General features: G+C 33.6%; 1 protein-coding gene across 1 annotated transcript in view; it reads right to left on the bottom strand.

Annotated features, from left to right (window-relative positions):
- LOC128995670 (low-density lipoprotein receptor-related protein 4-like) overlaps positions 1-19,234 on the bottom strand; it is a 37,691-nt gene that overhangs the window by 15,041 nt on the left and 3,416 nt on the right. The window contains exon 5 of the mRNA XM_054420687.1: positions 18,483-18,713. Within this exon, the coding sequence (XP_054276662.1) occupies positions 18,483-18,713 (231 nt within the window). The remainder of the gene's footprint in view (positions 1-18,482; positions 18,714-19,234) is intronic.

Genomic DNA, 19,234 nt, shown 5'->3' with positions numbered 1-19,234 from the left:
ACTGTGACGTGATTAAACTATTACATACCGTTTGTGAATCGACCTTTATGTTGTTAAATACAACAACCGATTTCTTCTCAACGATATTTTTTAATTGTTTGGACGCCTGACTGATGACAACGTATGTGTTTGTATATCAAGTACTGTTTATAACAATCAACAACAACTGGCCAATGAAAATTTTATAGAATATTGTGTTTTAAATAAAAAATGTTATGTAATATTGGTTAATGAAGAGTTAGAAAACAGACTGTAACCAAATGACTGACAGGTTGACTGAGAAACTATGGATGCAATTGAGACTGACCTATGACTGGATTATAACAGAACTTTTACTGTACTGATATGCATGAATAGACTTTTTATAGTACAAATAGTATACAATTTCTCTCAATGGGTCAACATAAAAATATTAACTGCTTTTACTTAGAAAGTACGCAAACATTTATGCGATAACGTACATTTTCTAATATTATCCAAACAAGGCAATATAAATTTTAAACCTTATATTTAACAATCATATTAATAATGACTTTTCATTTCATCAATATAAAAGTCTTTACCACCAGTGTTGGATAGCTTTTTCATAATAGACAAGGAAAGGTTTATGAATAATGGCAAATACGGATTTATGTTTGATAAATTTTATAATGACCAAGATCATGAGTATTAATGCAATCTTCATAATGTTGGTTGTAAGGCAGTTTCCTCCAAAACAGAGGGTGGTAAGGGTAAATAAGTAAAAGACTAAAGTTTCTAACATTTGTATTTTTCAGTGTTCTATATCCTATCACACAGGTTTGTCTATTTACAATTATTGATCCTTGGTCCAAAGTCTGTGCATCCAGGCTCGTATTCAGGGTTTGGCAGAGGTTAGATCAGTTCTAGCATACGTCCTTATAGCTTGGTAGTCTATGATATTCATGGCTCAACACACTCATGCAGGCACAACACATCATAATAGTGGTGTGAAATGAGTGAAAAAAGTGTGAAATTTATGTAATGAAATACACACAAATTCACATCACAGTCACAGTCAGAACTCGTAAAAATACTATAGTGTAAAATTTTTATGACAAAGTATGCATAAATTCACATCACAGTCAATAGTCCAAACTTTATGTATTGTCATCTTATGGTCTTAAGAGCCCTTTTCGGGACACCAGGTCATAGTTAGCAAAACCGAGACGTTTGACAATCCTTTAATAGATAAACTGGAAGCAAGTTTTAATACGTTTCACCCAGCATATTTATATCACACTTTGATGATTTATTCACTAATATAAGTGTGTTAAATATTAAATGATCTCAAAGAATTTTACCATAGAGTAAGCACACATAGTGAAATCTACCATAAAATAAGATAAATACATTTAGAAACATTATTACATTCATGTTACCGGGCATGAACTCACCAACTCATATTAAAATGAGGTTCATATTTTAACAGTAGGATAGGAAAACTGGTAACTACAATATTCAGTAATTGGTTCTGGTTATTTGTAACTATTGTTTCTATATTGGATGAATCACTGCAATATACTAGTTCAACCTGACTGACCCCTCTCTATGAATTGCCTGATGACCATGTTACCTCTGATGATCACTCTTGCATACTTGATATTTCTACCATAGAACTTTCACATTCTAATTCGTCATTAAGTCTCTATGGAAATGCCCACCTCTATATTTACACCCTCAGGTATATAGCACAATATCAGCTTCCTTTGTTATTGAATCCTGTAATTTAGCATGGTCTCATTGCTTTTACATATATGAAATACAGAAATTATGTTCATACAATAATATAGATCTATAGTTTCCAGTTAATAATGTAAATGTTGTATCTCTATGTTTCAAATGTTATGCAATTAATAATTTAATCATCTGTTAGTTCAAAAATGTGATTCAAATCAATGTAAATAAACTAGTGACAAAAAAAGGCTCATTTTTCAACTTACATTTATTTAACCATTTATTTCAATATATACACTTACAATACATAACAGTAAAATAAACAACAAAATGGCTTATTTTATAATTTATATGTTTTTGAAAATGAGTAAAGAACAACAGAGCTTGTAAGTTACAATACCAATGAGGGATGACAGTGCATTATGTTGTATTGGTTTTCCAGGTTATTGTTTAACAAGAAACTCCTTCTCATATCGATTGCTCAACAAATAAAATCTTTATCCACCACTATCATGGTCTTCGTTTTATCACTTTAACTAAATCGATATGTCTCGATGTAAATGGCATCCCCACTATGATTAATTCCTGTAAACACAATGCATATCTATAAACTTACCCAAAACAATCCCAATAATTATAGCAACTTTCATTGCTCACTAAAATGCAATTGTTTGTAGCTACCCTTCACAATTACGTTCTCTTCTTTGCATAAAGTAGTTTTCATCTTTATTTTGTATTTTCATCAAAGAGTACATTCACTACAAGAGTCTTATGTATACAAACAATTTATATACAATATTCCACGTAAAGGTTGTTCCAGCCTGGAAGTATACAACATGGTCAGGGCCTTTAGAGTTTGCATTTTCATCTATTTTTTTATTACAGTCTGAGGCTCTGGCTGGATATCTCATCATGATTGTAGAAAGTCAATGCTCCCTACTTCTACTTTGACCACCAAATAGACCCCCGACATGACATAATAATGCAATGACATAATAATTTGTTATTATCGTTGCTAAGTTAAACTACCAACTACGATTAGCAAGATGTGGGATTGTGTGTTGTGCCATGCTAATTTACCAAACACATATTAATCAGCACAAAGTACAATAACACATAATAGTTCAATGGATCTATGCTGATATTGGTGATAGAGGTTGAGCTCATCACAACCCAAACTTCCGATTAAAGAGGCATCGCATCCGACATTAACTTTAAGTCCTAAACTGAAGATTACAATTTACTTATGTTCAGAGGCAAAGTGGATACCATTAAGCATCTTAGAAATGAGCTGGTCACAACTAAAAAGAGAAACTAGTCTTTGCACCACACATAAACTGTACACAATTCACCACTTGGGACGAGAAGCAAGCCTGCAATAATACTGTGGAGTAGGACTGAGTTTAAATAATGATTCCAAGTTCTCACGTAAGGTAAAATATAATTTCGGCACGAAATATTTGCCTGATTCCTCGGTAATACATGTTTCAAGACACTAAAATAGTTGAGTAAAAAACATATTTTTTTCAATTTTCAAAAATATTTAGTCCATACTAGGAAAACTCCAATATTTTACCAGAGGTCCCAAGACTACATGTTTCTTGCCATTTAAGGCGATTCCAGCAACACGTTATATTTATAAATATTTCAAACCAACTGGTGCAAATCTCACATGATACAGACATTAATGGGGATTGGAAATATTTTTGGAGATGGACATTTGCATAGAAATGTATAGAGAGTAAGCACAATTTTTAAAAAGTGGCTTAAAATCTCCCCATGTTATTCTCATAGGTAAAACACCAAAAACACCTCTTTGTCCTATTCTATCTATTGGCTTGAGATACAGAAAAAACAGTAAATAAACATTTAGGCACACTACATTGGTTTCAACTTTTGATAAAAAACAATAAAAATCAAATACTATTTTAACATTATTTTAAATGAGTACAAATAAATCAAACAGTTATCATGAAAATGTTATAAGTCTATACTTAATTCCATTATTTTAAAAGTCCATTATAAATGTTCTAAATTTGTGATTTTATCACCAGACGTCCCTATAACTCAAAAGAATTATATTATTTTATATGAGTACAAATAAATCAAACCGTTTTCATTTGTATGCCAATGCATTGTAATATAATATCAGCATTAGTAAATAAAGGTCTGCTTTATTGTTTATTTATATCTCAAAAAGGCTTGATATACAACAAAACGGCTAAAATTCCAGCCTACATACTACATGACCTTCTACATAATAATACAGCATAAAAAGTTTAAACAATTAAAACCATTTACCAGTTTCTTTTGTATGTAAATGTGTTATAATATAATTTCAGCAATAGCAATGGTTTCAAACTCCAGGTGTTGCCAGCACGGCACTGTCGGAGGCATGACGATGTTCAAAGTGATGCGCCTCCTATCACTTACATGTTTGTCTAGCTTCTAATAAAAATATTTATAACATGAAATTTATATATTAAAATTCTACATGAACTACTGTTTAATACAATATAAATATAATTTAATTTGTGCTAGTGTATAATTATTAATTATGGAAAATATAAAAAGGTTACTTTGAGTAAACATGAAAAAGTGAGTAAGCGAGGATTTTTTTTATTTTTCGGTCAGAGAAAAACTGCCAGTGGGAAAAGTATAGATGACTAGATATTCCTCAATTTTTGTTTCAAACATTTTTTCATAAGACTTTTAGTTTGTCATCGCTGGGGATCAGAAGTATGCCTATAGGTCGGGAGTGCGCCCGAGTTCGCGTGCCGAGAGCCGGGTCTTTAAAAAAAGTGGTCAAAAAAAGCTCTTCATTTCCAGACATGTTTTTCAGTATTAATAACATTTTTTTACCAAAAAAGTGCCCCCATATAGCCTCTAAAACACCAAAAATGGGGTAAAACCATCATATTATACCTATTTGGGGTGTTTTTTCGCCAAAAAATTTAAAAGTCCTGAGTCCGAAAACGCCGAAAGTGGGGTCATATTCTGGTTTTATATCTACTCAGGCACATTTTCAAAATACTTTTACTATCATAATGTGGAAAAACCCGTTTACATTTATAAATAAGTTTTAGAAACACTTCCTAAGATATTGTATAAAACACATTTAGCAACAAAATTGGGGCCTTATGATATGAATATTTTTTATGTCAATGATCATCAATGATAATTTTTAAGTGATATTGGTTATTTAAAAACAAAGAAGCAAACAATTAATTTTTTAATCCAAATCCAAAGCTGCATTGATTTCAATATTTATTACTTCCCTCTTTGGTACATTATAATGTCCCCACGGAAGTGTTTCTATACCGTCTTCACAAATATACCGTTTATCATCATGTGGAGATAAAGCCTTTTTACACTGGGTAATTGAATATAAGTCATGATGCTTACTTCTTATAACATTCATTGTTTTGTATTTTTCTTCATGGTCAAATAAGCACTTCTTGTAATCATCAATTGTGAGTTCGTTTTTTACAACAGATTTTTTTATTCCTTTTGATTTTTTCCCGGTTTTATTTTCCTCGTCTTCATATGCGTACATTTTTGATCTTAACCCAACAAATTCTCTCATAACAACACCTGCCAGTTCATCTTTCCATTTTCCAATAACCTTTTTATTTACACGAGGCATACCGTAGGGATTGTCCACTTTGTAGTCACTAGTGTCAAAATGATCAATCATGTTTTTCATATCATCATATATATTATTTGTCTTCATGTTATAGGTGCAACTGTCCGTGTCTACATACTGTAATCTTGCATTATCACCATATTTACGTCGGATAACGTTGTAGTGGAAATCATAAACAGCAATCTTGGAGATGTCCAATATTGACATACCAACATAAATTGGTTTGTTAAAGTATAATCTCGTCTTAGCCATATGTACAGCCGCCAATCGTTCAGCAAAAATTGTTACCGATTTAAAGCTAGGTCTCGCTACGAGTTTATCGATTTGTTTATCATGTGTAGCCAGACGTATATCTACGTGTTTCCGTATATTTTCCATTGTCTTGCCAAAAACACTGTTATTCATGAGCTTATAAAAGTCCTTCTCAAAATCGTTGGTGGCTTTCGTTCGCATGTCTGTGTTCAGATCTATATACTCTTTTAACCACGCCGACTGATGAAACTCGATGCCTCGGTGTATCTTCTTAAGCTTCATTCCCAATGAAAGGTAAAGCTGCAAATTTTGATAATGTACCACGTACTTTTCTTTATCATACAATGTAGTTAATAGCTTTTTCTGATTGGATCCAGGAGGACAGATGTTTTCTGGCGCTAATGGAAGGTCTTTATGTGTATCATGTAGCTCCTTAGGATACTCTAGATCGACTTCAAAAATATAACCAATATGTGCCTCGTCACTTATCATGCTATTATTTTTGATTTCTTCTTCAATATGACACAATTGTGCACTATCACACCATTTAAAACCGCTTTTAGGCATACGCTTTGACATTCCCCAACCATATAGGTTGTTAACATCTAGGTAAATAAGGTATTCATTAGGCTTTTCAGGGTCATAAGATTTTAAATATTTGTTATTCGCCTTGGCGTATCTGTGAGAGCACTGAGAGATTCCACCACGAATCCCTTTTGTGATCATCAGTTCCATGTCAGTATCAGTCAGTAATTCAAGGTTAACACCGGTTTTTTTCAACATGGCATCCCAAGCTAATCCGGGAGATGTGAAATACCACGCAGGATCCAGTTTATAAGTGTTCATGCAAACGTCGCGAAAGTTTTCCATAACGTCAGCTAATAACAAAGTGTCGGTTTTATTGTATAATAATGTATATTCTTTCATGCTTTGGACGTTAAAGCTGTTCCACACTTTACAGGCATGCTCGTAGTCTTGGTCTTCAACATGTGATTTATTCAATATATTATAAAAAGATTCCTTAGGAGGTAGAGTCTTCTGGCCAAATTTGTCCATACTATCCATAAAATCATAGGGAAATATTCCCTTTCTCAAAACCAAGTCTAATTTGTCTTTATCAAAATATTTCGACGTGTGGGTAAACTTTTCTTTTGCGAGGTTCTTTGTCAAACTATCTAGGCTTGAGGCCATGAATCTAAATGAGTCCAAAAATCTCAAGTTGACGCCATTTTCTACTTTGAGTTCAAAAGATATGTAGCGTTCTTCATTTGTGGCCAAGACTGCAATTTTATCCTGTTCAAAGCCTAATAGTTTAATAAACAGATGTGCATCATAGTTGCTCAGGTTGTGGATAAATATCGGTATAAAGTGAGGCTTTTTGAAGTTCAAATTACAAGAATTATGCGCAACACCTCTGAATTTTCCGGATAAATGATTATGATCAAGAACACGTTTATCCGTTTTATTTCCTTTAAACTCTTTTCCACAAATATGACAGCAAGTACTGTTTTCAATCACTGTTATATCATCCTCTGTTAATACCATCGGTTTAGCAGCTTCTTTACTGTACAAGTGCTGCAAGTCTTTAGACATTTTAACAACGGTTTCCACAAAAACTTTCGATGTATCAGGGCCTAAACTCTCGTGATATAAATCAAACGGAACATCATAACTATCCGCAGTTGTTATGTATAAAGCAAAACTAGCAACCTCGTGCGATTGGTATTTTTTAGTATAAGATTTCTTATGATATTCACAGGATTTTTTAGTACAAGGTTTATAAGTACACATTTTCTTTGGATGTTCTACTTCATCTGATATCGGTTTCAATATGCACTCAAAATCCGCATAGCCCACAAACGGAACTTTCATTTGTCTATATTGATTTTTGAAAAATACACTCGGGGGGATCCCGTGTTCATTTTCTTGCGGCATTACAATTTTAACAGGCTCGTGGCTGATACAGTATTCTCGGTGTTTAATAAGTGTTGGTTCACTTTCAAATTCCGTCAAACAACGATTACATATCAAAGAGTTGATTTCGTCATTTATCGGTTCTTTGCAGATATTTTTATGTTCATTTAATAAGTCTTCAGTACCAAAGGATTGTTGACAGCGATTACAAATAAATTTTTTGTGTCCATGTTTTGATAACTGACTACCTACTAACCTGCTCATACTTTTAATCCAACAATAATGGGTGTTTTTATTTTCATCTTTCAAATATAAGAGATTTACATGACGCCCCTGTTTTTCATTATTTGTTATATATAAAGGGTAAATATCGTATACATTTTTTATCTTGTTTTTTCTTTGTTTCTTTGGATAATCTTCAAAGTCATCTCTTTCTTTAATATCTCCCATATAATCACAAGCATAAATATTAACAGATACCCCGGATCTTTTTTCAAATTTTGATAAAACACTCGCCGATATAGGGACAGGGAAATGAATATCTTTTAATACATCATCAAATTCATGTTCGTATTGTTTATATTTACTCTGTCTATTAGGATTGTCACTAACAGGGTGTAGCGCTGCTAGAATTGACCACAGAAAACATTTTTGATCTGTATTTTTTACGTTAACTATAGCTTTCTTCTCTGCAATCTCTCTTGGTAGGGGTATATAGCTAGAACCCCCACGAAGTGGTTTATAGCTGTGTATATGAATTTCCAGCTCATCGATGCTATGTAGCGTCCAGCCAGAACCACGACCTTGAAATTCTTCCATTTCCTTTAATAACGTGTCTTTAGTAAAGTCGTAATAACCTGATACATCCGTGCTCAAAAGGATTGGTGAATATTTAGTTTTAAAATTAAACTCTTCAATTACTTCCGCTTTTTTATAATCCAAATACAATACCATTCGTGTTTTTACTTCAGCCTCATCCTGATGTTCCTTGATTTTTTTAACAACAATTTGCTTTAACCAATTCAAAAACAGACCCGGATCTTTCATATTATATTTATTTTCTATGGTATAGACATTTAAACGCCCGTTGAACGCAGTTCGTGAAAGTTCTATTTCTTTTTCTTCGGGTGGAGGTATAGATGCACCAGTAGACGGTCCTTTTACAAGGTTAACAATGGTGTTCATCGCTAAAAAAGCCGCGCCATGTAATATATTAAAAACTGATCTTTTGTCCTGCGTTGGTTGAATATCAAGCCGTGGTCGCCGTGAAGGGGTTGGTCCGTCATCATCAATGACACCACCACCACGCTTTGTAACTAGTTTAGTTTCTGTGTGCATTTTTAAATGATAACTCATGTTTGAGTTCCTAATCAATTTATCACACTGGGGACATTTTCGTTTATAGTCAATACTGGCCTTTTTTCTAGGAGTTTGGATGTCAATATTAGTTTCATCAGACGAAGCATCATCAATTAAAGGCCGTTTTTGTTTTACAACATCAATTCCACTTGTACTCAGTCTTGATAAATCTGAAGTTTGTTCCTGTTTCATGCATGTTTCCAAATGCCGTTTGAAATTATGACTCGTGATTGATTTATTACAACCATCACACATCTTCATTTTATATCGAGTATTAGCTCTTTTCGGATTGTTTCGACATATTTTTTCATGATGGGATATATTTGATTTGGAAATGATCTTCTTACAGAAACAGCATAGGATCTTAATTGACTCCATGTCACACATCTATAATATAAAATTAAAAAGGCATTAACGATATATATATTATATTTTTTTAACAATCGATCTATACTATTATAAAGGAGTGTCTGTCTGGGTGCGTGTGTGTTCGTACACGCTAAACGCAAAAGTTACTGGACAGACTGGGCTCAAAGTAAAAACAAATAAAGCTCAGCTCCGATGATACTTACAGTACCATTCCCGCCACGATACTGAACTAGAATTCTGCGCCGTGGGCTTTTAAAGTTCTGATACAACCACCAGACAGACCGCGATATCAGTTAAATCCGGACCATGGCATTCAAAGTGCCATCATTGACTATAAATCCTTAAGGATTTATAGTCAATGGTGCCATTTTGTTTGGAGGAAGCTAATGTTACAGCATACACGCACTCATTTATACGTCTTGCCGTTAAATAAGGTTCATCTAAAATTAATTTCACATATACAGTTTTTTTTTTTTTTTTTTTTTTTTTGTCCGCATGAGCTTTAAATTAATGATAAACATGTTTTTTTTTGTTTTACAAAATTAAGAATTTTGTTTTATCATTATAAAAAAATAAGTTAACTTAAAAAGATACCATGCTAAAACTAGTTTTAATTTTAAAGAAAATATTATTTACTTGCTGCGAAACGGTAACAGACTGAAAAATGTTTGTTCAACAGTTTTTTTTTCAAATTGTATGCAGAAAACGGCAAGGCTGTTCACGGATTGGACTAATATGTGGGTATAACACATGATTTAATGAATGGTCACAGTGCCTAACAATAATTGTTACAACCAACACTATTACTCTTGTACGATAACGTGTGTGTATTTTGCTGGAGTTACCATAGTTCATATTAAATCATGAAAAACGTTCCATCTGCCATCTGTCTTGTCCTACCAATCTATAAATAATTATTATACCCTAATTTATTTATTTGCTATTAAAAAAACCCCTACCGCAGCAAACCTGCCGACTAAGCAAATTTCCATACGTCTGAATCGATTTTTAATTAAATCTCTTTAAATAACATTAGGTTTAATGAGTACCTACGTTTGCTGCTACAAGGAAACTAATAAAGTGTATTTGTTTGTTGAATATTATTAGCTTAGTATAAAATAAATAAATTTGCCAAGTTTGATCAAAATATACCCACAAGCAAGCAAACTACATTTTACAATATACTCCATAAGAATGACATGGGAATTTTAAATTTAAAATTTTTAGAATTTTCTCCGTTACCAATAACCCAAAAAAACACTTTGATAAAATAAATATTTTTTTAAGCTCCTTAAAAAGGTTTAGGGAAAAATTTTTAAATTTTGGGTTTGTAGGTAAAAAATGAAAAAAACAATGTTTACCCAATGACCCAAAAAAAATTAACAAATAAATGAAAAATAAACCACGTTCCCATGGTCTAAACATGCTCGTTCGTGAACTTATTCATGTTTATTCTACCATACATCTTTAAACCAAATGTCATCGAAATCGGACAAAAATTACAAGTTATCGCCTTCATGGGCGTATATATATACATATATATGTATATATATAACTATATATATATAAACAAATGGTGTTTTTGGCCTCTGGAGACATCAAAATGAAAAACATAAATCGGCCCCTGGCCTAGGTCTTTCCGTGCCACCCACAATAATAGCTACTTCCCTATAGGGAAATTCGCTAAAAACTCATTTATTTAAAAAATTAACAACTCGAAATCAACAGATCACTTCATTCAGTAGTTGGTAATACAAAAACCTATATCCTTTTTAATATAAATACAGAGTTTAGTCTTATCAGACCATTATCGTATAGATAGATTACAACACTATCAAAATATGCTTGATCGAAATCTCTCATTATTCACATTGGTGGCAACGTTTGATAAGACCATAGTCTAGTTGAATCTTCTCTAAGCTTCCAGAGTTCTAAAAATATTTGTGCATTTTTTTAACAATACGAAAGAGGGTTTCTGGGCTATGAAAAATAATTACTCAATTTGTAATGTACAAAAATATATTTTAAATTCATTTTACTTTGTTTTAGAACACCATGTGTTTTATTTTCAATCTTATAAGAGGACATCCCCTGTCTGTCATGTTAAGCTTATGAAACGCCTGACATTCAACATCACCACTCTTTGGTAATGCCAATTCTACCACGCCATGGTATGGCGTTTAAGGTTACCGTGGTTGTAAGGTGAGATTTAAAAGGAAATATTGATTAGTCCTCAAGGCAACAAAGAACAAAAACCCTCGATGTCTAAATGTAAACAAGCATAACTTTTAAAAATGCATTTGATCTCATAATTTTTCGTAGCTGATTCAAACACGTTAAATAAGGTAATAATAATATTGTATATGGAATAAGCCAATAATAAAAAAAAATATTCATTGATGTAGGAAATTAGCAGAATTCTATAACCGTTGCCATATCAAACTTGGCTCTAATTCTAAATTTTGAACTATGCTTATGAGAGTATTTTTCTGGATATATGTTATGGAAACGTTGTAATAACTTTTAGTTTATAGTAAAAAGTAGTCAACATGTGTTTTGATTAGAACTATCCCCACTTCAATATTAATCTAGGACTCTGACCCATGGCCTTTCAAAAACCTCAGGTGACAGATTTAAAGGTAAATATTTGATTATAACATCCATGGTAACAAAAAACAAACCCACAATCAAATAAATTCCTCACCTGTTAAAGTCACCTGTTAAAGTTGCCTTCCTTGCACAGATTATAGTACAATTTAACGCACAGTTGTTTATTTTGGCGCACCCCAGTACTCCAACCAACAACACAAACATCACGCTTTTATTATGAAAATAATCGGTGTAGGCTTTAAAATAAGTTGGCAACACTTAAAAAGATATTACGGCTACGATCGTAACTAACTATACTGGCTGTACAGGGTTTCCAATTTCTTTTAACGTTTGTATTTAACCTAACCTAAAAACTTGTAGTACAGTTTTTGAAAAAAAACTAATATTATTTATATGATTATATATAGTAAATGTAGGAAAAATATAATGTGTAAAGTCACAAAGTCCGTAAAATAGAACCATTAATTACTACCAATAGCCTACTACTACCAACTATCAATAGCCTAAAATAGAACTTAGCTGATACTATTAGATACTAATAATAATCTAAGTTAGAACTTAGAATATGAAAGAAACTAACTCTAGTTATACTTACTAAGAGAAGCAAAGCACTATTACTGATGATACTCTAGTCCAACTGATACCCTCTCGGCCTGATAACACTGATTGACCTCATGTATATTATTATCACATGATTTTATTGTAATCAGACGAGTTCAAATTACATCTCCATTGAGCAGAATTTACTACAAAATGAATAACCAATACCTTGGTTGCCGGAAGTAGGTAATGCACCTAGGTAATGCAAATAGCCAGTCTATTTATGTAAACAAAATATACCCATTGGATACTTTGGATTCCCCTTGGACATTAGACATTGGAATAAGACATTACATTCACGTGTACCAATAATGTATTATTGAGTTTGGATACTGCATGCCGACAATTCGTGATTCAAATGCACCATTGAGTTTGGGTACTGCAAGTAGAATTCTTATTTATGTGAAACAGAAGTACCATTGACTTTGAAAAAGTATTGTTTTATTATGCTAGCTCCACTCAAAACAAATATATATATGTAAAAAAGAACTATGTATGTATGTATATATGTATGAACCTTATGGACTCCAAAACCACTCGACAGATTGTAATGAAACTTCCAGGCATTACTTAGCATTATTCAAGGATGGTTTGTGTGAAGTTTGGAGCAGATCCGTCAAAAGGGCTCCACCCCAGAGGGTTTTAAGGGGTCCAATGACAGACTTTTGGAACTACAATGTTTACAAATAAATATAATTTAAAAGCAGATGTTTACCTTCACCAACTGTTGTTTTCTATAATCACAACATTCTGTATTATTCATCATTTGGAACAGTGCCACAATATTTCCAGAGAATGCAGCACAGAAAACTATTTTACTTTTAGATAAGTCCAAATATATTAAACCCCAATCACATCACACCTGTGCACTCAACAACGTTTTAATTCTCCCCTACTGAATTAAATATATATAAATAATACCACCGCCGCAGCAAACCTGCCGTCTAAGCGAATTTCCATTTGGCTGGATTGATTTTCAATTGATCTATTTAAATTACATTAGGTTTAACGAGTACCTAGGTTTGCTGCTACAAGAAAACTAATAAAGTGTGTGTTTTAAGTAAAATAATTATTGCTTAGTATAAAATGAATATATTTGCCAAATTTGATCAAAATATATCCATAGACAAGCAAACTACAACATTTTACAATATTCTCCATAAGAATAACATGGGAATTTTAAATTTACCATTTTTTTTTCTCCGTAACCAATAACCGTACAAAAACACTTTGATATACTGAATTGTTTGTTTTTTAAAGTTTTTTAAGAAGGTTTAGAGAAAAATTGGGAAATTTTGTGTTTTGAGGGTCAAAAGTGAGAAAACCCAATTTTTACCCCATAAAACCCCCCCATAAAACACTGTTCCCATGGTCCGATCATGCTGGATCACGAACTCATTTAAGTTTATCCCGCCTTACACCTTCAAACCAAATTTCATCAAAATCAGATAAAAATTACTCAAGTTATCATGTTCACGGACACATATATATACACATTCATAAAAATTTGAACGAATGGTGTTTTTTGGCCTCTGGAGACACCAAAATGAAAAAGTAAATAGGTCCCGGGCCTATGTCTTACCATGAGACCTACAGTAATAGCTACTTCCCTATAGGGAAATTCACTAAAAAGTAAAAACCCTTATCGACAGTTGATAATAGTTGTTAGTGCAACAACACGCGCCGGGTAATTGCTAGTGCTAACCCTGATACTCTCGACCAACTGATACTCTCGTCCAATCGATACTCTCGTCCAACCAAAACTCTCGTCCAACCAAAACTCTCGTCCAACTGAAACTCTCGTCCAACTGATACTCTCGTCCAACTGATACTCTCGTCCAACCAAAACTCTCGTCCAACCGAAACTCTCGTCCAATTGATTATTGATTACTCTCGACCAACTGATACTCTCGTCCAACCAAAACTCTCGTCCAACCAAAACTCTCGTCCAACCGAAACTCTCGTCCAACTAATACTCTCGTCCAACCAAAACTCTCGTCCAACTGAAACTCTCGTCCAACTGATACTCTCGTCCAACTGATACTCTCCAACTGATACGCGCTCCACCTGATAACCCTGATTGACCTCATGTATACGTCGGCCAACCCTGCCTGGGCCTCTCGTACCTCTTTCATTCGTACTTCCCTCATGTTTTAGAATCGGCACTATACAACTACTGAGGGCCTTTACTGCATTTGTGCAAGATTTGTAAATTATTTCGGCAACTATTGACATTGTGATTGGTATTAATTAAATGTTCTGCAAATTTGGAACGTTGTAGTGACAGTTTTGGTTTAGGGAGATGTTCTTTAAACCTGGTGTTAAAAGAACGTCCCGATTGGCCTATGTATAATTTTGAGCAGTCATTGCACGAAAGTTTGTAAACACCTGTATCATCTAAATCATTATCATTTTGTTTACGGCTGTTTTGGCTCAAATGACGTTGTAGTTTGTTTGACGTTTTACTGGCTAAGGTGATTTTATGTTTCTTTAATTCGTTTTTTAAGGTATAGTGTAGGTTGGCTCCGAATTCGACAGATACAAAGTTGCTGGGTTTATCAATCGGTTTACTAATTTTGTTTTTTTGTTTGTTGATTATCTTATCAATAATACTGCTGTGGTAGCCATTGCTAACAGCTATATGTTTCAGAATGAGGTACTCAGAGTTGTAGTCTTCTGGTGACATTGGGATTCTTAACATTCTGTTAACGAAGCTGTTGTAAGCTGCCATTTTGTGAGCTTGTGGATGATTAGACGAGGCATGAATGGTGTGATCGGTAGTAGTTGGTTTCCTGTATATTTTGAATTTTATGTTGTCATTGTCTTTGGTAAGCGTTAAATCCAGAAAGTTTAAAGATTGGTTTAGTTCGACTTCCAAAGTGAACTTCAAATTAGAAGATATGTTATTTAAATAATTATTCAGAAGCTGCAGTTGTCTAGAGTTGCCTTTAAAAACCAAGAATATGTCGTCCACATATCTTTTGTAAAAAATTATATTATTGCAGAGTTTATTGCTGTCGGAGAAAATGGATTCATTCTCGAAGTGGTTCAAGTAAATTTCCGATAATATGCTGGACAGGGGAGAGCCCATAGCCAAGCCGTCGTTTTGTAAATAGAATTTGTCGTTAAATGAAAAATAGTTTTGTTCTAAGGTGATTCTGAGTAAGGTAATCAATTCATCAATTGCTTCGGGGCTAAGTTCGGAGTTTTTTGACAGGTTGTCTCGAGTAATATCTAATGTCTTCTTGATTGGGACGTTGGTATATAAATTTACAATGTCTAGTGAAGCTAGTAGGTGTCTATTTTGTATTTTTACATTGGAAAGTTGTTCTACGAGGTCTATGCTGTTTTTTAAGCTATGGTTATTCTGTAGTTTTACATGGGTTCTCAGCAGTTTGTCAAGCAATTTGGCAATTTTATAAGTAGGGGCTGACGTGAAGTTGACTAGGGGTCTTATGGGCATTTGCTCTTTATGGATTTTCGGTAAACCTCTAAGTATCGGAGCTGTAGGTTTTATCATTTTTAGATGATTGCAACGGTCGCCGTTCAAAATTGATTTGGTTCTGTTCAATGCATTTTTTAACCTGGTCTGGAATGTGTCTGTCGGGTCTTTAGATACTTCAGTTATGTTATTGTTCTTGATCAAATCTATAACTTTGTCACTGTATACATTTTTGTCCATAATGACAATGCATTGGCCTTTATCTGATTTAGTTATCAAACAATCGTTAGTTACTAACTTTTCTTTAATGCATTTAATGGTGTTTAAATCGTGTTTCAAAACTTTTTTCTTGTGTGTTTTATTAGTTAGTATGGAACGAATCTTTTGATCAATAATGTGTCTAACAAAATTTTTGGAATTTTCATCTTGGATTTTGTCAATCGCTATTTCGGCATTGAGTATTTCTGAAACTAGGTTTTTACTCCAGTTACCCTGTTGGATTGTCATTATGGACAAAAATGTATACAGTGACAAAGTTATAGATTTGATCAAGAACAATAACATAACTGAAGTATCTAAAGACCCGACAGACACATTCCAGACCAGGTTAAAAAATGCATTGAACAGAACCAAATCAATTTTGAACGGCGACCGTTGCAATCATCTAAAAATGATAAAACCTACAGCTCCGATACTTAGAGGTTTACCGAAAATCCATAAAGAGCAAATGCCCATAAGACCCCTAGTCAACTTCACGTCAGCCCCTACTTATAAAATTGCCAAATTGCTTGACAAACTGCTGAGAACCCATGTAAAACTACAGAATAACCATAGCTTAAAAAACAGCATAGACCTCGTAGAACAACTTTCCAATGTAAAAATACAAAATAGACACCTACTAGCTTCACTAGACATTGTAAATTTATATACCAACGTCCCAATCAAGAAGACATTAGATATTACTCGAGACAACCTGTCAAAAAACTCCGAACTTAGCCCCGAAGCAATTGATGAATTGATTACCTTACTCAGAATCACCTTAGAACAAAACTATTTTTCATTTAACGACAAATTCTATTTACAAAACGACGGCTTGGCTATGGGCTCTCCCCTGTCCAGCATATTATCGGAAATTTACTTGAACCACTTCGAGAATGAATCCATTTTCTCCGACAGCAATAAACTCTGCAATAATATAATTTTTTACAAAAGATATGTGGACGACATATTCTTGGTTTTTAAAGGCAACTCTAGACAACTGCAGCTTCTGAATAATTATTTAAATAACATATCTTCTAATTTGAAGTTCACTTTGGAAGTCGAACTAAACCAATCTTTAAACTTTCTGGATTTAACGCTTACCAAAGACAATGACAACATAAAATTCAAAATATACAGGAAACCAACTACTACCGATCACACCATTCATGCCTCGTCTAATCATCCACAAGCTCACAAAATGGCAGCTTACAACAGCTTCGTTAACAGAATGTTAAGAATCCCAATGTCACCAGAAGACTACAACTCTGAGTACCTCATTCTGAAACATATAGCTGTTAGCAATGGCTACCACAGCAGTATTATTGATAAGATAATCAACAAACAAAAAAACAAAATTAGTAAACCGATTGATAAACCCAGCAACTTTGTATCTGTCGAATTCGGAGCCAACCTACACTATACCTTAAAAAACGAATTAAAGAAACATAAAATCACCTTAGCCAGTAAAACGTCAAACAAACTACAACGTCATTTGAGCCAAAACAGCCGTAAACAAAATGATAATGATTTAGATGATACAGGTGTTTACAAACTTTCGTGCAATGACTGCTCAAAATTATACATAGGCCAATCGGGACGTTCTTTTAACACCAGGTTTAAAGAACATCTCCCTAAACCAAAACTGTCACTACAACGTTCCAAATTTGCAGAACATTTAATTAATACCAATCACAATGTCAATAGTTGCCGAAATAATTTACAAATCTTGCACAAATGCAGTAAAGGCCCTCCCTCTCATGAATGTCTTAGAGAGTCTAGAAATTTATAAAGCCAATAAAAAATCCCCTCAAGACGTCTTGAATGAAAAACTGAATTTTGGTTCAAATATTTTATTCGATAGAATTGCAAGCATTGACAACAGAGCTAATACAAGTCTTTATCAGCTGACGTACCCTCTCCCCCAAGGTCAATGTCACCAACTGGACAATGGTTAGTTCTGTCGTGTCCGCCGTGTAACCTGTGTCGGTTTGTCCCGTGTTAAATGTGGCCGGCCTATCAATCGTCTTATATGTTCCGTAACTTGTGTTTTTTAAATAATGAACTTTATGTGTCAACTTGTATTATATATTGATGAAGACTTCCGTCGGATTTTTGACTAGCTTCTACATGATGTTTTGAAAAGGATTTGACAATGGGTCTTTGTACCCGAAACTAGTCATCCATTGACTAAAATAAGACTGAAGACGGACCAAGGTACGTAACCTATTATATATTCGAATATCAGTCTTGGTGGCAAAAATGTTTAATATCTTAGAATAATAAGCCATAGATTTTAGGTTAAATGTTGAGGTAATACATTGACGAATTCCCTACCTGTCTCCGATCGGAATGTTTTTCTCATTTTTCCCTTCGTAGTCACAAGAATCTATAAACGGAACTGCGTTTCTCAAGTCCCAACTGCTGTAGTAGACCCTCTTCTTGTGGGTGTCTACAGTCAGAACATAGACACCTCGGTTGTTGTAGCCCTTCAAGTGCAAAGCAGTCAGGTTGCTTCCGTCTAAGTTCATTCGAAGTAGAGAGTCTTGGCTGACTAGAAAGAGGTATCTGCAGGAAGAAAATTAATTTAATGTGTAGATGAATGCACTGTTGGTCATTTTTTATTACGGATCAATTTAAAAATGTTTAACGATCCAAATGTACACATGATATTATAAGCAAATAGCAAAATTTTTCATTTACAACTATGTGGATCAGCCATGATAAGAATGCAATCAAAATATAATTGTATATAGTTAGTTTTATACGATTAAAGAACGTAGAGTATCTTGCAAAGGTTTTTGAATGTTTTATTGATAGATAAATCTAATCTATTCCTTTTCGTGCTCATTCAAGCATGTTGTCATTATGAAAGACCATGGCATGGATATAAAACAATCAGATGCATGGTGCTTATTATAACCATATTTTGTCAAATTAAATAAATATCTTGATATCAACTAGGGAAGTAGAATTACAATTTAACTAATTTTATGGAGTTCTATTCACTCTTGTACTCTCTGCATAAACGCACAAAATTCCAAAATGCTAGTCTGATGCCAGGAGTAGGATTTCGTTGATGACACATC

The sequence above is a fragment of the Macrosteles quadrilineatus genome, unplaced genomic scaffold (assembly GCF_028750875.1).
Source record: "Macrosteles quadrilineatus isolate MER2022 unplaced genomic scaffold, UCM_ALF_1.0 Scaffold_5__1_contigs__length_97177068, whole genome shotgun sequence".
Taxonomy (NCBI): Eukaryota; Metazoa; Arthropoda; class Insecta; order Hemiptera; family Cicadellidae; genus Macrosteles; species Macrosteles quadrilineatus.
The sequence above is the reverse complement of the archived record's forward strand: the minus strand, read 5'-3'. Positions and strand labels throughout refer to the sequence as shown.